Source organism: Nyctibius grandis, chromosome 5, assembly GCF_013368605.1.
Source record: "Nyctibius grandis isolate bNycGra1 chromosome 5, bNycGra1.pri, whole genome shotgun sequence".
NCBI lineage: Eukaryota > Metazoa > Chordata > Aves > Nyctibiiformes > Nyctibiidae > Nyctibius > Nyctibius grandis.
In genome coordinates this window covers 2,790,197-2,814,678 of record NC_090662.1, presented here as the reverse complement: position 1 = coordinate 2,814,678, position 24,482 = coordinate 2,790,197, and the positions used below count along the sequence as shown (strand labels likewise).

At 45.5% G+C, this 24,482-nt stretch overlaps 1 protein-coding gene across 1 annotated transcript in view; it reads left to right on the top strand.

Moving 5' to 3' along the window:
* Nucleotides 1-24,482, top strand: part of EXOC4 (exocyst complex component 4) — a 481,536-nt gene that overhangs the window by 134,267 nt on the left and 322,787 nt on the right. Inside the window, exons 8-9 of the mRNA XM_068401273.1 lie at nucleotides 1,800-1,945; nucleotides 8,510-8,598. Of these exons, the coding sequence (XP_068257374.1) occupies nucleotides 1,800-1,945; nucleotides 8,510-8,598 (235 nt within the window). The remainder of the gene's footprint in view (nucleotides 1-1,799; nucleotides 1,946-8,509; nucleotides 8,599-24,482) is intronic.

The window sequence follows — 24,482 nt, the reverse complement described above, 5'->3', positions numbered from 1 at the left end:
CTTCTGCACCACAGAGCTGCTTGAACAGCATCAAATATTGGGCCACCACTCAGGGCTGAGAGAGTTTCACAGAGGGGACCCTCATCTTGCAAAGGGACCCCCAACCCCTTACTGAGTATACTGGGCTGGCGGAAAATCAATCCTAAACTATGTTGGCAGAACTGGAAGCTGTGGGAATTCATACTCGTATTGATGGCTGGGCCCAAAGGGTTGTGGTGAATGGAGATAAATCCAGTTGGTGGCCGGTCACAAGTGGTGATCCCCAGGACCCAGTGTTGGGGCCAGTTCTCTTTATCAATGATCTGGATGAGGGATCTAGTGCACCCTCAGTAAGTTCGCAGACAACACCAAGTTGGGCAGGAGTGTTTATCTCCTGGAGGGCAGGAAGGCTCTGCAGAGGGGTCTGGACAGGCTGGATCGATGGGTTCAACAAGGCCAAGTGTCAGGTTCTGCACTTGGGGCACAACAACCCTACGCAACGCTACAGGCTTGGGGAAGAGTGGCTGAAAAGTGCCTGGGGGAAAAGGACCTGGGGATGTTGGTCGATGACCGGCTGAATGTGAGCCAGCAGTGTGCCCAGGTGGCCAAGAAGTCCACCAGCATCCTGGCTTGTATCAGCACTAGTGTGGCCAGCAGGACTAGGGCAGGGATCGTCCCCCTGTATCGGCATTGGTGAGGCCGCACCTCGAATCCTGTGTTCAGTGTTGGGCCCCTCACTACAAGAAAGACCTTGAGGTGCTGGAGCGAGTCCAGAGAAGGGCAACGAAGGTGGTGAAGGGTCTGGAGCACAAGTGTGATGAGGAGCAGCTGAGGGACCTGGGGGTGTTTAGTCTGGAGAAAAGGAGGCTGAGGGGAGACCTTCTCGCTCTCTACAACTACCTGAAAGGAGGTTGTAGCGAGGTGGGGGTCGGTCTCTTCTCCCAGGTAAGAAGTGATAGGACGAGAGGAAACGGCCCCAAGTTGCACCAGGGGAGGTTTAGATTGGAGATCAGGGACAATTTCTTCACGGAAAGGGTTGTCAAGCACTGGCACAGGCTGCCCAGGGCAGTGGTGGAGTCCCCATCCCTGGAGGTATTTAAAAGCCGTGTAGATGTGGTGCTGAGGGACGTGGGTTAGTGGTGGCCTTGGCAGTGCTGGGTTAACGGTTGGACCTGATGTTCTTAAAGGTCCTTTCCAACCAAAATGATTCTATATTTTCAGTGGGAAAAGAAGCACGTTTGCTTTGGGAGCTATTAAAGGGCAATTTTTGCATCTTTACCAGGATTTTTTCCAGTATAAGTGACCTACAGCACATGCACCCAAACAGATACATGAATATTTTCTATTTCTACATAGAAATAAATAGAAAATATATAGGCATACAGACACATACATGAAATATGCTTTTGTAACTGAACAGATCGATATTGCTGACCTTTATGTGTTTAAGAGCAGTGGTATATAATCAGTCTCTAAAGGCCAGGCAACAACCCACCCACTATCTCCCTGTTGCTGCTGCTGATAGAATCCCTTTTGGGAGGAGTGGAGACTTCTTGCAAGTTCTTTGATACCATCAGGGTTTTGTAGCAGATTGCATTGGTCAAGTGATATAAAACAAGCTTTTACCAAATTAGAGACAGTGGTATGTAAGTCACTAGGATCACATTTGTAAAAATAAAGTGAGGTTTCTCTTAATTAGAATTTTTGAGATTTTTATTAATTTTCCAGTCTTACGGAGTGCCTACAGATCCTAGACATTCAAGTTACGTCATAATGCTGTTTAATCTCAAATGCTGAGTTCTCCTTCCTTCTGTTGGCAGATGCTGCTCACAGAGTACCTGGATATGAAGAACACCCGCACTGCCTCGGAGCCGTCCACCCAGCTCAGCTACGCCAGCTCGGGGAGAGAATTTGCAGCGTTCTTCGCAAAGAAGAAACCGCAAAGACCTAAAAACCCTTTGTTCAAGTAAGTGCTGGGACGGTGTTAAAGCTGCTCCTAAGCTTTGGTCCTTCAAGTACTGCACAAAACTGGCTGTTAATCGCAGTTGCACAGCGTGAGAGGAGTGTAAGTTTTGGCATGGAGATTTCATGCCCAAAGCTGAAGCCTCGGTAAGATCTCTGTTAGGATTCATCGCTGGGTTTGAGAGTGTAGCTCTTTCCAGGGCTTTTCTCGGGACTGGGATCCCATTGTACAAGCTGCCGCAAAGCATGCGGTGATGTATTACACCTATCTTTGTCTGTGGTAAATTCAGGACCTGTTAAAGGACCTGGGGGTCCTAGTGGACAGCAGGATGACCATGAGCCAGCAATGTGCCCTTGTGGCCAAGAAGGCCAATGGCATCCTGGGGTGGATTAGAAGGGGTGTGGTTAGTAGGTCAAGAGATGTTCTCCGCCCCCTCTACTCTGCCCTGGTGAGGCCGCATCTGGAATATTGTGTCCAGCTCTGGGCCCCTCAGTTCAAGAAGGACAGGGAACTGCTAGAGAGAGTCCAGCGCAGAGCCACGAAGATGATGAAGGGGGTGGAACATCTCCCTTCTGAGGAGAGGCTGAGGGAGCTGGGTCTCTTTAGCTTAGAGGAGACTGAGGGGTGACCTCATTAATGTTTATAAATATGTAAAGGGCAAGTATCATGAGGATGGAGCCAGGCTCTTCTCAGTGACATCCCTTGACAGGACAAGGGGCAATGGGTGCAAGCTGGAACACAGGAGGTTCCACATAAATGTGAGGAAAAACTTCTTTAGAGTGAGGGTGACCGAACACTGGCACAGGCTGCCCAGAGAGGTTGTGGAGTCTCCTTCTCTGGAGACATTCAAAACCCGCCTGGACGCGTTCCTGTGTGATATGACCCAGGTAATCCTGCTCTGGCAGGGGGATTGGATTAGATGATCTTTCGAGGTCCCTTCCAATCCCGAACATTCTGTGATTTTGTAAAGAGAGCGATAAAGGAGACTGGACAAAGAGAATTAAGATAACTGTATCATTACTAGATAGACTAAGTGGTTAATCCAGTCACTTAACTCCTTTAATTTGGTGTTCAGAGTGGAAAGAATTAAGTGGTTGGGAGGAGAGTGTGAGAAGGTGTCCTGGTTTTGCAGGGATAAAATTTATAGAATCACTTTTCTGTTACATTTTCTTTCAGTCTGTGGCCAGCTGTGGCTGGTGATCAAGGCCATCAGCAGTGAGAGCCAGGGCAGCTGCCCCACAGGTGGATTCTATAACATTAATGGCAGGTTCACTATAAATTGGAAAGCTTGGGGGGAGGGAGAGGCTGTTTGCTTTGCTCTCCTCTCACTTGTCCTTCTCTTCTTGATGGTTACTATCCCTGGAAGGACTTGCCACCACTCTGAGCTAAGTATAACTTTGTGTCTTTTGTATTACTATCAATATTGGTTTTCATATTTTATTAATTCTGTTTAAATTTCAGCCCATGAGTCTCCCTCCGTTTCCCAATTCCCTTTCTGGGCTGGGGAGGGGAGATTGGGTGATAGAACAACTGGTTGTTGTTTAGCCCTGGGTGCGGGCTAAATGGAGACAGAGGCTACGTGGTGAAGGGAAGGATTTGGGGGATCAAATTTGAGGTGCAAGAATAAGAAGTGAGGAGGAGTTGTTGGTGAGCAGCACTGTTAGGAGAGGAGAGATGGTCTTGTTATTACACCTACATTCAGGGGAGCTGTGCTGGATTTTCATCTCTTCCCATGACTACATGTGCTGGTCATTCTCCTTGGTCTCTTGAGGATTTGGGGGGATACCAAAATGTGCTATTTTGGCAGCGGGTGCTCAGAGTTCAAAGATCGCAGCTTCCTCAGCTCTGCCAGCATGACTGCGTGTGGCTGCTCCCTAACTCAGTGCTGCCAAAACAATCTATTAAATGATTTTTTACAATGAGATTGTTCAAAAGCAGTTGGTGAGGGAACGAGCAAGGTTTATGGTAGATTCAAGGGAACAGCAGAGTGGAGTGGTGGTGGGGAGTTCCAGCAGCCTGAAGCATTAACCTTTTAACTGTGCTCAGCTGCAGTGGGAGCAGAGTATCTGACGGGTCCTCAGCACCCCTCTGGACTATAAGGTGCTGCAGGGCTTGGGCTGTCTTTCACTGCTACTCTGAGCCTTATGAGGCTCTGCTCTCTGGAGTCAGGAGAGTCCAAGGTTAAAAAAAATACAGTGGAATATTTGCTGGAGGGGGAGTGATTGGAAGCAAGATGGTGGTTTTGCACCTTTTTTGCTGGAGATGGGGATCCGTGGAGTCTGGGCTTTGTTTGTTTTTTTTTAATAAAGAACCCCTCATCTGTGGTTGGACCTAGATGGTTAAATGATGGGGAGACAATGTAGGAACTGTAGTAATGGGAAAGGCTGAGAGTGATCAGCCGTTTCAGGCAAGTGAGACGGGAGCTTTGGGTTCTGCATCCTATTTACACACTGTTTGGTTTGCTTTGTTTTTGTTTTGGTTTTTTTTTTCACTAGCTAAAACTTATTACTTGACTATCCAGAGCTCCCTGTGCTTTCCCCCATGAGCATATGGGTATCTGGTGGCTGTACACAGGATGAGCTGTCTGTGTAGTCTTCTGTTATGAGAAGGTTTACTGTAGCCTGGAGGATCTGAGGTGCCTCCTGCCCCTGTCAACCTATGGTTATACCCCCCAACACTTTTTTTTTAACACTCTCATGGCTGTTTGGGTGGAGAATCACACTCGTTGAATTTACTCTGACTTGCAGATGTATATTGGAACAAAATAGGGCTGCCCACCTTTCCATATTGTGTCTCTTCTTGGGTGTACTCGGACCATTTAAGTTTGAGGAATAAAGATGCTCTGTTTCACCCACAGCAGTTTAAGGCTGTGTATTACTTTGTCAGCAGAGAGCGGAGGTGGGTATAATTGTTTAAAGTGAAGGTGCATAACCTCATAGGAGCAAGATGTCTCTTGCCACTCATGGTCTTGTCACAGAGTCATTGCTGGCACCGCAGTGACAGCAGCACTTATTGGGATCTCTTATTTGGTTATCTTCTTCTGTCAGCTGTCACTATATCTACAGAAATCTCTGTTGAAATGGAATTTCTCAGTCCACTGAGGGATGTACATCTTTGATGGAGTGTTATTCTTGTCTCCTAACCCATCTTCAGTGCTTTTTGTGCCAGGCTGCAAGGCTCTTCTTCTTGCCTTTCCATTAACTCTGTCCAAATCAGAGGAGGCTTCCACTTCTCATCAGAGTATCTGCATTTAATTCCTCATTTCAGAAGTCTCTTAGGACAGGGCTCCACCTTGTGTTTTACTCATAGATGGATGCAGGTGTTTGTGCCGTGTCCTGTGATAGCTTGCTGTAAGCTAATTTTATAAATACTAAGTACTTTTGCTAGTTGCGTGTTCTAGAAATAGTGGGAAGAATGAGGACTCCTCAGTTGTGTCCTGCTGTCTGGGAATCAGTAGCCAGCAATTGGAAGAGACTGAATCTAAAATGGGTGTAATTTAAAAAAAAAACAAACCCAAACCAAAACAAAAAAGAAAAACCAGAAAAAAAAAACAAGTCAATGATGTATTTATAGAATCATAGAATTGTTTTGGTTGGAAAGGACCTTTAAGATCGAGTCCAACCGTTAAGCCAGCACTGCCAAGCCCACCACTAACCCATGTCCCTCAGCACCACATCTACATGGCTTTTAAATCCCTCCAGGGACAGGGACTCCACCACTGCCCTGGGCAGCCTGTTCCAGTGCTTGACAACCCTTTCCGTGAAGAAATTGTTCCTGATCTCCAATCTAAACCTCCCCCAGCACAATTTGAGGCCATTTCCTCTTGTCCCTATCGCTTCTTACCTGGGAGAAGAGACTGACCCCACCTTGCTACACCCTCCTTTCAGGCAGTTGTAGGGGGCAAGAAGGTCTCCCCTCAGCCTCCTTTTCTCCAGACTAAACCCCCCCAGGTCCCTCAGCTGCTCCTCATCACACTTGTGCTCCAGACCCTTCACCAGCTTCGTTGCCCTTCTCTGGACTTGCTCCAGCACCTCAAGGTCTTTCTTGTAGTGAGGGGCCCAAAACTGAATGCTGGCTTAAAAAAGAAAACTTCATATGAGGGGTGATTTAGGAATTCATTTAGTTCATGCCATCATAAACCTGGCTTTCTTCTCTTCTAAAAGGTAGCCAAGTGCACGTTCAGGTTGCCATCTCCCTACAGATTTGCAAGATGGAAATTGGTCATTGGTGAGAAAGGAGTGGATTGCAAAACCAGATGTTGAACACTCAATACATTAGTCTCAGGCTTGGCTGTAATTATGTGTAATTCTACGTAAAACAAACATATTTTGAGTGCTTTGCTGTGGGAGGACCAGCATGGAGAGTTACAAGAGTTAGAGGAGTTGGGTGGAAATAGGAATGTGGGAGAAAAGCAGATCAAGGAAACAGCAGGAGAGGGGAAATAGGGGAGAGAAACTGGATGGCTGTGGGAGAGAAGTGAATGTGATGAGATCGTGCAGCAAAAGCCAGTGCAGGGCCCTGAGGAATAATCTGAGTTACTGTCTCAAGGAGGAGACTGAAGTTCATTGATGTAGCTTGCCTTGACCTGAAGCTTCTGGTTTTGATACCTGGAGAAGACCTGTGGGCCATGGTGATAACGTTATGCTTAATATCTCAGTAGGGGCAAAAGGGAACACATCATAAATGTGGAACCAAGAATTTACTGTTCGTTTAATTCAAGTCTTAAATGTTTATTGTATTTTGATAGATTTTTATTAGTTCAGTTGCAATAATGCTGACACTCGCAGTCCAAATTAGGGCAGAAAAGCCTCATTAGTAGTAATAACCTTAACACTGTTGCACAAGAACGCTTACAAAAGCTTGCCCCTTTTCTCTGGTGTGATGCTCATGTTTCCAGTGTCCCTCTGGGCTAAAGGTAAGGTGGATTCAGTCTTCCTTAGCAGAAGGGTTGGTGAGGGGGTGAGGAGTGTTACAGCAAGTCATCAACATCTTGAGGTTTTCACCTTGAGAGTTTGATCATAGAATCACAGGATGGTTTGGGTTGGAAGGGACCTTAAAGATCATCTAGTTCCAACCCCCCTGCCATGGGCAGGGACACCTTCCACTAGACCAGGTTGCTCCAAGCCCCATCCAACCTGGCCTTGAACACTGCCAGGGAGGGGGCAGCCACAGCTTCTCTGGGCAACCTGGGCCAGGGTCTCACCACCCTCCCAGGAAAGGATTTCTTCCTAAGTTCTCGTCTAAATCTCCCCTCTTTCAGTTTACAACCGTTCCCCCTCGTCCTGTCACTCCATGCCCTTGTAAAAAGCTCCTCTCCAGGTTTCCTGTAGCCCCTTCAGGTACTGAAGGGCTGCTAGAAGGTCTCTCTGGAGCCTTCTCCAAGCTGAACAGCCCCAACTCTCTCAGCCTGTCTCCATAGCAGAGGTGCTCCAGCCCTCGAGCATCTTCTTGGCCTCCTCTGGACTCACTCCAACTGCTGGATGCAGCACTGCAGGGGGGGTCTCACAAGAGCGGAGCAGAGGGGCACAATCCCCTCCCTCGCCCTGCTGGCCACGCTGCTGGGGATGCAGCCCAGGACACGGGTGGCTTTCTGGGCTGCAAGTGCCCATTGCCGGCTCATGGTGAGCTTCTCATCAACCATCACCCCCAAGTCCTTCTCCTCAGGGCTGTTCTCAACCCATTCTCCATTCTTGATGATTGTAAAAGATGCCTTCCCTCTAAGTCTTGTGTCCACTTCAGCTATTTGAAGGTGCTTTGTCCCCATCACCTGCTCCCTTCTTCTTGCCCCCCAGTACCAGTAGCTGAGCTGCTCAGCACCCAGGGCACACAAAGGGCTGGTGTTTGCTGGGCGATGCCTGCCCAGGGCAGCAGCCCTTGGCCATGTGGGGTGTCCCCAGTGCTGAGCTCAGGTAGGTCAGGCACGAGGTCCTTGGCCATGGGACACTTGTGATCAGAGGGACACCCAGCTCCAGCCATGTCAAGTGCAGAGCCATCCTGAGTCCCTGTGATGCCAGATCACTGCCCAGTCTGTGGCCTTTTACTGTCAATGGCAAAAATCGTGTTTATGGGGTTACAGTAGTTGGAAAATATTTGTCTCCACCTCTCAGGTTGGTTATTCTGAAGTGTTGGAGCCATATGATAAATACTTAATAATTTATTACTCCCTCGTTTCCAGGTGAATATTAGTTTTTAATTTTTATGTATATGCTAGTTAGCAATTTAGATGGTGTTAGCTTACGGCTTTGGTTTGGATTTTACCGGTTTTTGAGGCCATTCCTACTTAAATGACTGGACACTCCCAGCTGATGGAGTGGAGGAGCATCTCTGTGCTTTGCAGGCAGGTCTGTGTCACGGGTGGTTGGTGGCAGAGCTGTGTTGATCCGAGGTGGCAGAACCTGGTGCATCAGTGATGGAGTTTTATAGGAAAAATATATGCTTTTGTCTGCCTTGATAATTTTGCTCTAACATGCAGGGAAGTCCTTTTTGTTTAGAGCTGACTGGTGCTTACAAGAAGGACGCTTCTGTGGATGGCTAACTGACCAGGTTTATTATTTTTTTTAATTCCAGGTTTGAGTCCTCCTCCCACGCTATCAGCATGAGTGCCTATTTGCGTGAGCAGAGAAGGGAACTGTACAGCAGAAGTGGAGAACTTCAAGGTAGGGAAATAGATAATGTGCTAGTTTGGATAATTCTCTTTTGCAGGAGCTTGAATATCTTGTCCATGATACGTCAGGATATTAATACCTTTGTGCTTTGCCACACAGACTGTCTAAATCTCTCCAGTTTTTAAGCTCTGATTATTTATTCTTATATTGTGAAGCAGCAGAGTTTCTCTTTATTCCCTCTGCATTTCCAGCTAGAAGTCCAGGTCTTAAAAGATACTCATAAAACAATGGGTGGAATGCAAACAATCTCACCGTGAGCACTGCTTTAGGACACTTGGAGCTAGTATCTGCTTCCTTATCTGCAGTTTGTTGCCTTACATCATATGCTGAATGTGATACTCACCCGGGATTGCTTTGGGAGCTCAGCTCAGTCATATTTGAAGTAGCAAGTTTCTATTTTATAGACTAAAGTGACCAGTTCATGGACTAAAGTGACCAGTTTTTTGTCTTTTGTACAACATGAAGAGTTGCAGAGTGTTTCAAAATGGTAATTTGAAGAGCTGGACTGCTCTTGCTGGTTTATATTCCTTGTGGCAAGTTCTGTATACACACAGAGAAGTGTTCTCTCCTCTGAGCATGGCATCATTTCTTGTTTTTGTCCTGAATGGTCTAATTCACAAAAGTGTTGGTTTTGGGAGCAAAATCAAGGCAAGATCTTAATGCTGTCATGATTATGTATAGTAGGACTAAATTTCTTTTGTATCATCTATTCTGGGCTTACTGGGCTAATCATAACAAGAAAATAATATATACTCTTCAAATATTACAGTGATGGACAAGGGTAGAATTTCTCCTTGAAATCTTACTCATGATAATTTTCACTTGTTTTTTAATTGAGGATGTTTTATAATTTACAAGAGCATTTTTGGATTACTTTGTGTTCCCTTCATCCTTTTATAATTTAATTGACCTCAGCAACAAGTTAAACCAACAACAATGTGAAAAGAAGCAGTGAGAGATATCCAGTGTTCTTGTTGATAAATTGCTTCACTTAGAATCACAGAATCACGGGGAATTGATCAGGTTGGAAGAGCCCTCTGGGATCATCGAGTCCAACCGTTGCCCTGACACCACCATGTCAACTAGACCATGGCACTAAGTGCCATGTCCAGTCTTTTCTTAAACCCCTCCAGAGATGGTGACTCCAGCACCTCCCTGGGCAGCCCCTTCCAATATCTAATGACCCTTTCTGAGAAGAAATGCTTTCTAATGTCCAACCTGAACCTCCCCTGGCGAAGCTTGAGGCTGTGTCCTCTTATCCTATCGCTAGTTGCCTGGGAGAAGAGGCCAACTCCCACTCCACTACAACCTCCCTTCAGGTAGTTGTAGACTGCAATAAGGTCACCTTTGAGCCTCCTCTTCTCCAGGCTAAACACCCCCAGCTCCCTCAGCCGTTCCTCATAGGTCAGACCCTCCAGACCCTTCACCAGCTTGGTCGCCCTCCTCTGGACTCGCTCCAACACCTCAACATCTTTCTTGAAGTGCGGGGCCCAGAACTGGACACAGGATTCAAGGTGCGGCCTCACCAGTGCCGAGTACAGAGGGACGATCACTTCCCTAGACCAGCTGGCTACGATATTCCTAATAGAGGCCAGGATGCCATTGGCCTTCTTGGCCGCCTGGGCACACTGCTGTAGGGGACTCTACAAAGATGATCTTCGTATTGATGATCAAGGATGTAGTGATGCACTCTGTGGTGAATATTCAGATACTTCTGGGTGCACTGTGAAGGAAGAATCTCAGATAAAGACGTACTGAAGTTGACAGTTGCCCACAGTATGATCTGACAGCACATAGGAATAAAATAAAGTAGAGATACCTTTCTTGTAAGTTATGATACTACCATTTATGCACGCTTGGAAGTTGTTTAGCTTACAGGTCTTTATGGTTTGAGACTCAGGTTCTCACCTTCAAAATCTGTCACATGCTCTTGTGGCCAGGAGCAACTGAAAGAAGTTACCCAGTTCAGTAGGATGTTGTAAAGTGTAAGCTGTGTTACTGCACCATCATTTTCTTATACCAGTGGGCAGTAGGATTTAAGTAGTTACTTCTCTACAGTTAATAGCTCTATGCTACAAAGTGCATGGGAGAAATGTTGGGTTCAAAGCCAAGAATTTTGGAGCTGTTGAGGGCACTAAGTTTGGAGCAGTGATGGGGCCATCAGGGAGCCTGCAACACTTGCCTCAAGACTTCCAGGTCTCTTTGAGATTAGTCTTGTTGCCTTCTGTCGCTCAAAGTTACCTCCACACGCTGACCTGACCACTCGTCCATGTTACCTTAAAAACACAGTAGAGCACAGTATTGCCTCCCTCCATGTCTGTGTCCTCTTTCAGGGACCTTGTGGCTGGGATCTGGGTATTTTTGTGGTTACCATTGCTGTTAGACTGAACTGAGGATTTGTTTTTAAATAGATCCTTTGCTGCGTTCAGAACTCGTTACTGATGGGCACGACCACATTTCATGAAAAAGTGACTCCTACTTGATATAAGACAAATCTTGAGACAAAGTTTGTCATGAGCAAGAGATTGTGAGCGTTCTCAAGAGAGGAGGATGCAAAAGAGAGCAATGGAGACTTCCAGCCACCGAGCTAGCACGGGGTTGTAAAGAACAAAGCCTACGAGCTGACAAAGTAGTAAAGGACAAAATATAGGAATTAGTGTGGATAGGGACAAGATTATCTTGCCCTTTCTGGATGAATTGGAAGAGCTTGAACGTGATGCAATAGGTGACAAAAAGTCAGTGTAGGGAGTCAGTAGGGACAATAGATGAGATGACTTTGCTGAGAAATCTTTGCAATTTTAAGCATCAAGAAAAGTTTCCCTTTGAACTTTATGTTAAAAATGTACTATCCTCTCTTTCTATTATAAGCTGCTGTTCCCTTTTAGGTACCTCATTAATCTTCCCGAATCCCAGACCACAGCAAGATCTGCATTTTTATTTTTGTACTTCTTTTAAAGAGAAATACAATTTAATTGTTCAATCAGGTTACTGGAAGGCAGGCATGTGACACTCTCTCTTCTGTGAATGCCACACAGTTTCTCTTCCCTGTGCCTTATCCACAGGGATGATTTTTCAGTGGCAGCAGGGGGAGGGTGGCTTGTTAGGAAATCTTTTTCCTGAAAAGACCTTCAAAGAAACGTATGCATTAAAAAAAGAAGAACTTGTAAAAGTTTGGCTCAGGCCAACTTTTTGAAATAGGTATTTAATTTAAATAGCCTTAAAATGTGTGAAGATCAGAGTGATGCTTTGTCATTAACCTCTTTCGTTTGGACTGAAATAGTGCAGTGCATAAGGCAAGCGTTATCCCTCAGTGGGAGAAAGGGACCTGCTGTAAGTGATTTAGAGATGGAAGGATTAATTCTTGTGTCTTATTCGACTGAAATCAGAGGAGGAAGACTTAGGCCATGTATTTTTCCCTTGAAGTTGGACACACAAGTTGTTTAACAATTGTCATTAAAAAGAGGGGAGAAAAAAAAAAGCAAGTACGTAGCTGCAATGTCTCCTTCTAGACTAACAGAGCTGTGGTGCCCCAGGATGTTGTCAGAAGTACAATGTCAGAGGTGATTTCTTCTGTACGAAACAAGTAATGATCATCATTAAGCTTCTCATTTCTTTTTTTTTTCCCAAGAGCACGTCTTGGCCATGTGCTGGCTGGGGAATTTACATTTCCCTTGTTGGAGCCCTCCTGCCATTTGTCAAATACGATGTTCTTTTTATAGACTGTCTTAAATAATGGGGGGCAAATTTAAAAATAAGTAAGTTTATTCCATGAGCAGCTGAATGACTGGAGCCTTGCTCATCTCAGATGTCTCCTTTTCTCCCTTAATGCCCTTCCTTCATTAGCCACACTTCTCACCATGTCTCTAAACCTGCTTCATCCCCCTCATTTCTTTCTTCCCTGCACCCACCAGTGCCTGCCACATCCCCAAACCACACACTAAGCAAAAAGCAGCATGTAGCATGGCTGGATGAAGTGAAGTACGTACTGAGCAAGCAGCCCCGTGCCATGGAAGCAAATGTGCTGGATGCTGCCTGGCTGGATTGCTCCAACAGCATGGAGAGGTAACATGTCCTCACTGCAGCGTTTCCTTCCGTGGAGGCACACATTTATCCTGTTTTTGTCTGCATGGCTGGCTGTTTTCACAAAACCTCAAGGAATTTACTGCTTTTAAGATATATGCCTCTGCCATGTTTGGCAGAAATTGGCTCACCAGCTCAATTGGTGTGAGGATGGGACAGACAGAAGATCAGATAACTCTTATTTTCATCGAAAACTAGGCTAAAATGTTGCTGTATTTCACCACAGAGGCGGTTGCTTGTCACTGGCTGGCGGAATGAATCCCATGTGTGCACTTTATTTCATTCCACCGCTGCCTTAAATTACCAAAGATTTCTTGGGAATAAAAGAAAAATGTGGTTTCTTGCTGTTGAGGGAGGTCAAGGACTGCAGGAGGGGACAGTAGATGGTAGGAGGGTGTCACTGGGGCTGCACAGTAAGGCAGTAGACAGTCTACAGAGGCCTTGAGTTTTTTTTCATTAAATGCAATGTAACTGGTATCTGGAAAATATGGTTTCAAGCAAAAATTAAGACCACTACTATTCTGGATGGTGTCTGTGCATGTCTGGATTTCTGATCACTTATTCTATAATGTTTTAAAAAAGTATTAACCCAAGTTTTAATTTCATTGTACTGAGCATGATACATACATAATTTGTGGTTTTCTATATACCTGAAAGGACTAGTTTTCACGTAATCTAGCAGCCTTCACCAGCACGGTGCCTTGCACAAGTGTCTTGAAGTCTGTCTTCCAGGGGTTTACATGTCTGCATTTCGTGGGGCTGGGGCAAAGGGGTAGTGGCAGGAGCTGGATTCTGGGATCATAGAATCACAGGATGGTTTGGGTTGGAAGGGACCTTAAAGATCACCTAGTTCCAACCCCCCTGCCATGGGCAGGGACACCTTCCACTAGACCAGGTTGCTCCAAGCCCCATCCAACCTGGCCTTGAACACTGCCAGGGAGGGGGCAGCCACAACTTCTCTGGGCAGCCTGGGTCAGTGTCTCACCACCCTCACAGTCAAGAATTTCTTCCTGATATCTAATCTAAATCTCCCCTCTTTCAGTTTAAAACTGTTCCCCTTCGTCCTATCACTACTTGCCCGTGTAAAAAGCCCTTCTCCAGCTTTCCTGTAGCTCCTTCAGGTACTGGAAGGCTGCTAGAAGGTCTTCCTGGAGCCTTCTCTTCTCCAGGCTGAACAGCCCCAGCTCTCTCAGCCTGTCTCCAGAGCAGAGGTTCTCCAGCCCTCTGACCATCTTCGTGGCCTCCTCTGGACTTGCTCCAACATGCCAGTCAATTATAAAAAAAAAAAAAAAAGAAAAAAAGAGTGCAAGTCAACAACAGACGTGAAAGGAGCCGTAACTGAAAATGAAAAGCTCAGTGGACGATGATCTTTATTTCAGAAGGTGCCTTATCTGAGCTAATAATCTTCCTTACTCATGGATAACCTTGTATGCGCGGGATTCAGAAGATCTGGAGCAGGAGAGCTCCGAGGCCGTGAGATGTCTTGTCAGCAGCCATGCGCTGTGCTGCTTGCTGTTGGCTGATAATTTCCAGCACGATATTACTTTGTCAAAGGTGGTGTCGGTTATAGGTTCCTTCTAGATAGATCAGGTATTGTTTTAGAGTCCTGTGGCCATAGGGAATTCATGGAGCTGTATATTGTGCTCACAGTAGCCGTGGCCTCAGTTTAGTTTATCAGTAAAAATGGGAAAAGACGTTTTTATACGCCGTGAAAATCAGAAGAGCCTTGAGGGTGCTGATCAGCATGGGAAATAGCATCCGGCTTCTCCGTTATCTGTGCGCGTGCAGGCCCTGGTAGTTCATGTCAAGGTCAGCTTTGCTGGTGTTGTACATCTGGGACAGTTTTAAGAACGAAATGTTAAGTGCTCCCGAGCAGCTGTTGTTCCCGTGGATGTTAATGGACTCCACAGCTGCTCTGCACCTCTTAAAATTTGGGCTTGTTATTTCTTTCACCGTGGAAGCTCAGCGCACTTCAGCATTAATTAAACATCTCTGTGTCTTTGCAGAGTAGGATTTTATTTGGATTGTAGCTGTGCAAGCTGCAGGATGTGATGCATCGTCCTGGGCAGGATGATGGGAGCAGAATTAGAGTCAGAATCAGAGTCACCTTTCAGTCTGTTCTTAGATCGCACGGATTTGAGTCTGAATACATTATGGTATTAATGTATATACATATAAACAGTGGCTTGGGCACACTAGACACAGCTGTGCGTTGAATGAGGTGGCTGTACAGCCCCGTGGTTGCTGCTGTGCTGAGCTACAGAATCAATCAGGTTGGAAGAGCCCTCTGGGATCATCGAGTCCAACCATTGCCCTGACACCACCATGTCAACTAGACCATGGCACTAAGTGCCATGTCCAGTCTTTTCTTAAACACCTCCAGAGATGGTGACTCCAGCACCTCCCTGGGCAGCCCCTTCCAATGTCTAATGACCCTTGCTGAGAAGAAATGCTTCCTAATGTCCAACCTGACCCTCCCCTGGCGAAGCTTGAGGCTGTGTCCTCTTGTCCTATCACTAGTTGCCTGGGAGAAGAGGCTGACTCCCACTCCACTACAACCTCCCTTCAGGTAGTTGTAGCCATGGGCGTGCTGTCCTGCGTGGCGGTGGGAGCTCAGGAAGATGCTCCTGGGCAGCGTCCCTTGAGGAATCGCTACCTCCAAGTGCTTTTGTCCTGTGTGAGAGGATTGAAAATGTTCTTATGTTGTCATTGCGCCTTTGGGGTTTTTCTTCTCATTTGTTCTGGTGTTGTTTTTTTGGGTTTTTTTTGAGAAATTGTGTCCTCTCTGATCCTACCACTTGAGCATCTTGCAGATGAGTTTGTGCTCTTGTTGTCACTCAAAGGTAGGGCAGTGCTTGTTGTATGAGGAAGGCAGAAAAAAGTGACTTCCCAGAGAAAGTGTTTAATAGAACAGAGAATGAAATTCATGCCCCAAAGCAGTGTTCCCCCAGCTACTGGGCACATTTCGTGTGAAGTGAATCAGCAAAAATTCTGTATTTATTTATGAAGTTAATTAAGCAGTTTCAGTCCAGAACATCCCTGTGATGCAGTACCCTTCTTTTTACTTTTTAAAAAAATTGTGTAAGTTCCCTTTCCTTCAGTTTTCTTAAGTTTTAGTTTGTCAGAGGTGATTTTGAATACCCAGGACTCTTGCATAGTAATTTTTCTCTTGGTGGGAGCAGTAGAGTATTATATAAATTTAATTTTTAAACTCTAAAGTGAAAATCTAATGCAAGAGTCTCTTGTGGATTCTAAATACACAATACTCCAATATCTCAGTTGGCCAGTAGTTCAGCTATATACATCATGTATAGGGTTTGTTTTTTGCCAGGTACCATGTGCAATGTTATCTTTCTTATCTGACTGTCTCTTAATATTGTCCGTGTGTTTGTTGTGTCGGTTGCAGTGGATTTTGCTAGAAGTTTGGACCTTGGCTGAATGGTTCGAATGTAACTGTTGGTGCTTAGAATTACCTGATTTCTGCAAGTTTAAATCATAGAATTGTCTTAGTTGGAAAGGACCTTTAAGATCATCAAGTCCAACCGTTAACCCAGCACTGCCAAGGCCACCACTAACCCATGTCCCTCAGCACCACATCTACACGGCTTTTAAATCCCCCCAGGGATGGGGACTCCACCACTGCCCTGGGCAGCCTTTTCCAGTGCTTGACAACCCTTTCCGTGAAGAAATTGTCCCTGATCTCCAATCTAAACCTCCTCTGGCACAACTTGAGGCCGTTTCCTCTCATCCTATCGCTTGTTACCTGGGAGAAGAGACCGACCCCCACCTCACTCCACCCTCCTTTCAGGCAGTTGTAGAGAGCGAGAAGGTCTCCCCTCAGCCTCCTTTTCTCCAGACTAAACCCCCCCAGGTCCCTCAGCCGCTCCTCATCACACTTGTGCTCCAGACCCTTCACCACCTTCGTTGCCCTTCTCTGGACTCGCTTCAGCACCTCAAGGTCTTTCTTGTAGTGAGGGGCCCAAAACTGCACCCAGGATTCGAGGTGCAGCCTCACCAGTGCCGAGTCCAGGGGGACGATCCCTGCCCTGGTCCTGATCAACCATGGTCCCTGTGAATCAGTAGGAGAGCTACAAAACTAAAGCTGTATCGTGTCCAGCTCTGGTAAAGGATGGCAAATCGGGCTGTGAAACAAAGATGCATTGTAAAGAGACAATAAATACTGTGGTTTTTTTTTTAAACCTTATTTCTTATAAGTAGAAACTCTGAGGATTTTTTCTTGTTGGCCAAGTGATAAGTGGAAAGCCTTGAACATCCCTATGATAGAAAGGTAAGTTTGGGGAGTGGATTTGGGTTACTCACCAGTATGCTCTTCATTCATTCTCAGTCCAAGCCTGAAGATTTCTTACCATAAGGTTTTAAGTAATTAAGGAAATCGAAGAGAAACTCTGCTAATTAAGATTTTGATGCCAAGAAATAGCAGCGGAGGCAAATGGTATCTGATATGACAAGGGCACAATGTAAGGCCAGGTCCGGGGAAAATGCAGTTATTTGTAGGTGCCTTGTTCCATTTGGATTCACCACAGGGCTGCTGGAGGGAGCCAGCTGTGGACGTCGGTGACAAAAACGAATCTTGACGTTTTGGATAATGAAAATTCGGTTCAGCACCTTTTAGAGATGTGTATGATAATATGTTGTCAGTCAGAGGCAATGAGGAGGGGGGAGAAGCAATTTAATTCTTGTCTGGTTAAAGGAGACGTCGTGACAAGTGGACAGTCCTGGAGAAAAAATACCCTTTAGAAAAGGATGAGGAATAACCAGTTGAAGAATCAGCAAGTTGGTTACGCTGAGGAGGGGGGGAAATGGTTTGATGTTCTGAATCTCCTGTCACGCAGCTGCTTTTGTCTCCCTGTGATGCGCAGGATCACAGTTTGCTTTGAGCTTGGGGAGGGGAAGGAGAGGGGGGGAGAGAATCGCTTTTTTTTGTGGTTTGACAGTATTAATGCAATCATCTAGTTCAGACCTTGTAAGCCCACTTATTATTTCCTCTGCGTGTGTTTTTTCTGGTTTAGCGGATTAGCTGCACTGTCTCTTCAAAGGCTATCCAATCAAGAAGGGGTTATTAAAACCAGGGTGCTTTATGACTGAGAATTAATTAGAGCAGCATTTTCATGCAAAACATCCAATTTTTTGATTAGCAATGGAGCAGGGCCGCAATTAACACTCTAGGAAGCTTAAATTTCCAGCGTTTTGATTCTCGGGAAATGAGATTATCAAACTGGGGTCAGGCACCTGACAGCAAAAGGGGGATTATGTGTAAGAAAATAATTTGTTTCTTGATTTTTTGCCTCTGAGCTTGTGATTAAAGCTACGGCGAATTCAGAGGGAGGCAAAAAGAGGAGGGAGATACCTAAAAATGGAAGCAAGGGAGACCCTTTGCTTTGTGAGTGCCCTCCTCGCTGTGCAAAGAGCTTTCCTTGTCCTGGCGTCGGTGAGAGCACGCTCTGCATTTCATTTACAGCAACAGGTTTTCATTGCTTCTGTGGGGTTAGTCCACCTTTTCTTTTCAATGTGTTTTGAGACTCCTGCAGTGTTTTGTTTTGTTTTGTTTTTTTTTAAATATTCCAAATATTTGTATCCAGGGGAAGGAGGCAATGCAATCCTTTTAATAGACACATCATTTTCTCAGCTCCTTTAAGCGAGGATGTTGGCGTGTGTGTTTTTTAAACTATATTTTTGATCCATTGCTGGTGTCTGAGGACGTGTGTTACTGCTTATTAAAGGCTGACCTTGGCGAGCCGTCGGGGTCTGTGAAAAAGAAGCAAGGCATCTCTGTCGCTTGTAGAGAAAGCTTAACGGTTTGGGGGGGTTTATATCTCCCACTTAATTCTTCTCACTTCTTAGGGAGATGCAGGGTGTTGAAAGGCTTGGGCTGTGAAATGTCTTCTTTGGCTTGTGTTGGGGACTTTGAGCAGGCTAAGGTGGTACGGTCTACAACTACCTGAAGGGAGGTTGTAGCGGAGTGGGAGTTCGACTCTTCTCCCAGGCAACTAGCGATAGGACAAGAGGACACAGCCTCAAGCTTTGCCAGGGGAGGTTCAGGTTGGACATTAGGAAGCATTTCTTCTCAGCAAGGGTCATTAGCCATTGGAAGGGGCTGCCCAGGGAGGTGGTGGAGTCACCATCTCTGGAGGGGTTTAAGAAAAGCCTGGCCATGGCACTTAGTGCCATGGTCTAGTTGCCATGGTGGTGTCAGGGCAATGGTTGGACTCGATGATCCCAGAGGTCTCTTCCAACCTGGTTGATTCTGTGATAGCCAATCGATATTTGCTGACTGCTGCGAGTTCAGAGAGCGCCAGTAGCATCTCCACAAGAGAGTGGGATATCAGCCGTCATCCATCTGCTTTTTAAAATGACCATACAGTTCTTTTTATTACTACTTATTTTTGAGCAAAATTGTTCGTGAAAGCAACTATCGTGAAGTTAATTGTTGTTAGCAGCCACGTTAGTCACATTCTCGGTCCTGGGTCTTACCTGTCAGTGCCTTCAGCTACGTCATCCTTTTCAGTCACGTTATCAAGGAAGCTCACTCTTAACTTGCACCTTCAATTTATCTTCACAGGTTGGACCTTATGCAGGGCTGGTGGTGCAGCTTAATTGTGCTTTGCTCCCTGGTGTGGCCTTGTCAATGCACTCCAACCTTCAACCATGACAGTATTTCCATGTTCCTTTTTGGGTCTCTCTTCAGGGCTTCTAAATAAGTCCTAGGTCTTGACTTCAAGCTTCTCTTGCTTTAGTCTTTGACCCCATACACTGTTCTCCTCACTTCAGAGCCCAAGGGCCTCTAGTAATCTACTACACAGATTGTCAGATACCACATGGTCCTTTTTTAATATGAAAACAAAAATACCAGGGCATCAAGGTGTAGTATCAGTAGAGGAGCTTCACAAAGACTGAAAGTCAAAGATGATGGAATCAATTATGAATTCCTTTATCAGCTTGGATTATCCGTCTTCACGACTCTCCTACTAGTGCTAAGCTTCGCTCCCCTCTTGGTATGAGGAAGCACACTGAAAAAAGCACTCATTTTGTAAAATACCCCCACAGATGGATGGTTCAGTCTTATTAACGTTGCTGGGAGGCTGCTCTGACCAGGTCTGGTTTGTGTTGTGTTGTTACAGTTCTGGGCAGAGAGACTGTCAGGTTTTCTGGGACTCGCTGTGTCATGGTCCCTTGTTTGGAAAGCAATCATTGATTTTTAGGGTACTTATTTACAGCTTTTCAGCTTTGAGTTTTGGATTATTAAAGAATTAGAGGGCTTTGTGGGGAATTTATGAAGATGTTGTGGAATTATCTCATATTATGCAGATTAAAACAGAATAGGTGGGAAATGTTTATGCCTGTGAACTATAATATCCTGGTTTGTATCAATTCCTGGAGTTTTTTCTCTTCAGGAGGACTAGGCCTTTGGAGGTACTGAGCCATTTCAGCTTGATTCAGTGTAGGGACCTGCACCTTGGGAGGAATAACCCCATGCACCAGTACAGGCTGGGGCTTGACCTGCTGGGAAGCAGCTCTGTGGAGAAGAACCTGGGAGTTCTGGTGGACAACAAGTTCCCCATGAACCAACAATGTGCCCCTGGGGCCAGGAAGGCCAATGGTGTCCTGGGGTGCATGAGGAAGAGTGTGGCCAACAGGTAGAGGGAGGTTCTCCTCCCTCTCTACACTGGCCTGGTGAGGCCACACCTGGAGTAACTGTGTGCAGTTCTGGGCCCCCCAGTTCGAGAAAGATAAGGAATTACTGGAGAGAGTCCAGGGAGGGGTATGGAGATGGTCAGAGGGCTGGAGCATCTCTCTTATGAGGAGAGGCTGAGGGAGCTGGGGCTGTTTAGCCTGGAGAAGAGCAGACTGAGGGGGGATCTTATCAATGCTCACAAATACCTTAGGCGTGGGTGTCAAGAGGATGGGGCCAGACTCTTCTCAGTGGTGCCCAGCAACAGGACAAGGGGCAATGGGCACAAACTGAAACATGGGAAGTTCCATCTGAATATGAGGAAAAACCTCTTTGCTGTGAGGGTGTCAGAGCACTGGCACAGGCTGCCCAGGGAGGATTGGGAGTCTCCTTCTCCGGAGATATTCAAGACCCACCTGGACGTGACCCTGTGCAACGTGCTCTGGGTGACCCTGCTTTGGCAGAGGTTGGACTAGATGATCTCCACAGGTCCCTTCCAACCCCAAACACTCTCTGATTCTGTGAGATGTTAAAGTCCTGATATCCATTAAAATCAGTCTGTATATTTTCATACATTTAACTTCTAATTGGGTGTAATTTAACCTAAGTGAACACTAAGTAATTAGAATTTGAGGGTGACTAAAAGGAAGCATCCCTCTGTAATGTGACTTATCTCAACTGGAGAGTATCTTCTCTCCTTTTTTCCCTTGTATCAGCCAACGCAAGGCTTTCTGGGCTAGTCTGCGCCAGGCAGCGGACTGTGCTATGTCAGTGCGTAAGATGTGTCCCAGGCTGCAGCAGATAAATCACACTTTGATTTTCTGAAGGACAGTGGAAACATTTCATCAGTACAGCCAGCAATAAAATAGTGATGATACAGTTGAACAGGTTCTCTTCTTACTGTGATCTGAAATAACACGCTCTTCCTTCCTCTCCGTATGAGGGCTTCACACTCTCCTGGAATTTGTGCTTTTGGGTAAAGTCCAGTAGTAAACCGTTTATTTAAAAGCGTGTCTTGCTGTTTAGGATCAGGATTCTCTCAGTTTGGTATGAGCAGGTCTGGTTTCTGACAGTCTGCTCTGCTTTGAGGAATATTCATTGCTGCACTGATGGAAGTGGGCTGCAACACCTGAAAGACTGAAAAAGGGTCCATAGGTTGTTAAGTGGATGGTACTGTCGTTGTCTCTTATAATATTTTAATCATCTGAAGCCAAAATGTGCAAACCACATGAAGTTCAACAAGGCCAAGTGCAAGGTCCTGCATGTGGGTCGGGGCAATCCCAAGCACAAATCCAGGCTGGGCGGAGAATGGATTGAGAGCAGCCCTGAGGAGAAGGACTTGGGGGTGACGGGTGACGAGAAGCTTACCATGAGCCGGCAACGTGCGCTGGCAGCCCAGAAAGCCACCCGTGTCCTGGGCTGCATCCCCAGCAGCGTGGCCAGCAGGGCAAGGGAGGGGATTCTGCCCCTTTACTCTGCTCTCGGGAGACCCCCCCTGCAGTGCTGCGTCCAGCTCTGGGGCCCCCAACAGAAGAAGGACACGGAACTGTTGGAGCGAGTCCAGGGGAGGGCCACGAAGATGCTCGGAGGGCTGGAGCACCTCTGCTCTGGAGACAGGCTGAGAGAGCTGGGGCTGTTCAGCCGGGAGAAGAGAAGGCTCCAGGGAGACCACCTAGCACCTTCCAGTACCTGAAGGGGCTACAGGAAAGCAGGAGAGGGACTTTTTACAAGGGCATGGAGTGACAGGACGAAGGGGAATGGTTTTAAACTGAAAGAGGGGAGATTTAGATGAGATCTGAGGAAGAAATTCTTTCCTGTGAGGGTGGTGAGACACTGACCCAGGCTGCCCAGAGAAGCTGTGGCTGCCCCCTCCCTGGCAGTGTTCAAGGCCAGGCTGGATGGGGCTTGGAGCAACCTGATCTAGGGGAAGGCGTCCCTGCCTGTGGCAGGGGGGTTGGAACTAGATGATCTTTAAGGTCCCTTCCAACCCGAACCATTCTATGATTGTGTGAAAATCCTGGTTTTGAGCTCTGGCTTTCCTTAGGACATTATTCACTGCAGAGCCATTTCCTTGACCCGTTTAAGGAATGATTTTAGGTTGCTCCCGTGTTGGGTTTTGGTTTGCTACCAGGGCATTCCAGTGCATCTTTAGTTCCCCAGGTTTAGATTCCTACACTTATCTTCTGTTATTGTTAATGATAAAAGTTTACAGTCATTTAAATCAGGGCTTGGCAATTGCTAAGCAACACCATAGAGTTAGTCTGTAAAATTAAGAAAAAAAAAAAATATCCACTGGGAACGTGGATTAAGTAAATAGAATTAACTGGCTGAGAATTCAACCCAGCGAAGGTTAGCCAGTTAATCCTGTTCTTTTGGGACCTACCAGGCTAGCCAAAACTGTGATACGTGTCCTTCAAGAGGATACATACTTTTTGAAAGAGATTTCTACAATATATATACTTTCTAGAATGATTGCTTTACTTTGAAATTGCTGTGATGGCATTGTGTATATATATATTTTTTATTATATTTTAAAATTTTGCCTGTTAAATAGCGTAGAGTCCCAAGATGCTCTTAGGTGTTTTATGTTGAAATCTTGCGGACATTTGGATTTTTCAGCCAGTTTTTACTTTCATATTGACATTTTCCAGATCCATTTTTTTTTTTTTAATGCAGGTCAAACCTTGTCTGTAATTTCTTTATTTTTACCAACTTAATTAGGAAGACCATAAATACATTGCTGAAGCATTGCATTTATTTCTCCTGCTTAATAGAGTAGCTAATCCTAATTTAAGGAGAAAAAAAAAAAAGTCAAACAGAATTTTGTATGGAGACTGAACCGCCTTCTTGCCTCTTGTGTAAATTTTCTACCCTTCAAACCGAGACGTCTCCAGAAAGCAGTGACATATCACAGGGTATGGCAAATTACAGCACGTACCTTAAGGGTGAGTGTGGAGGCAGTAGCTGTTGCTCTTGCTTTGTCTTGTGCCTGTTCAGTGGGTAAAGAAGTGTTTAATCTCTGGCCCTATCATTCTAATGCTTCTAATCTGTATTTGAAGTCCCTTAAAAATGCGAATCCGTTTTTTTTCAAGCAGCATAAAAAATGCACCAGGGACAGCTATGTTAGCGTCCGGGTTTTCTCCTTTGGCTGTGACGGATGGATATATACTTTTTTTTCACTGAAGAGTGTTTTATCTTGATAATATTGATATGAAACTTTACAGTGACAGAGTAGTGGGCAGCTTTAGAAATCCCTGCTTTCAAGTAGGGTTAAAACCATTTAGGTGAGCGTGAATTAACATTTCCCTTGTCTTGTAAAGGTCACCCTTTAATTGAGATTCACCACGTTCAGTCCAAAGCCTGGGTTCGAGGAGACTTCCCTTCGCAAAGGAGGCACAAATTGGCAGCATAATCTCATCAGAGGCTTAGGTTATATGGTAATAAATCATTCAATTTGAAGCTAACGAAACTGCCACGGAGCATAAAACACGCCAGATGCTTGAAAGACTTTCGTGGCTTTGAGTTTGAATAACAGTTGGAGGATCTGTAGATGTCCTGAGTTTTTCCTAATAAGGAAGAACTGTTGGGAAGAAAGTAATTCTTACCTAATTAAAGGATTAAAATATTACACATTTGGTTTGATGTTAGCTGCTATTCATTCTGCCTGACATATGGATTGAAGGTGTGGTGTCGCTATCCTGTATATCTGTTTGTGTGTGATATTTCAGAAATTATTGCAAAAAAAATGGCAACAGCTTTCATATATCCATTATACCCTGCCTTTTCTAGAGAGGTAAATGTGTGTTGAGACTGTGATTCCCTTCTGCAGAATAAAGATATAACTTGAATCAATGAAGTGATGTGATTTAGAGTTCTGAAGATACAAAGGCTAACAGTTTCTGAAGGGCTCTTTGGGCTAAGTGCATAAATTGTTGAAATTTTTTCTTAATGTATCATGTACGGTATTAGAATATTTTATTATCAGAAGACAGAAATACGGCTGGTTTTTCAAGTGAGGAGAGTATCATAGAAGATTTTTGCATCCAGTAATAATGTGAGTAGATGGATAGAGAAAAGGGTATTTTTAAGGAGGCTAGAGATGGAG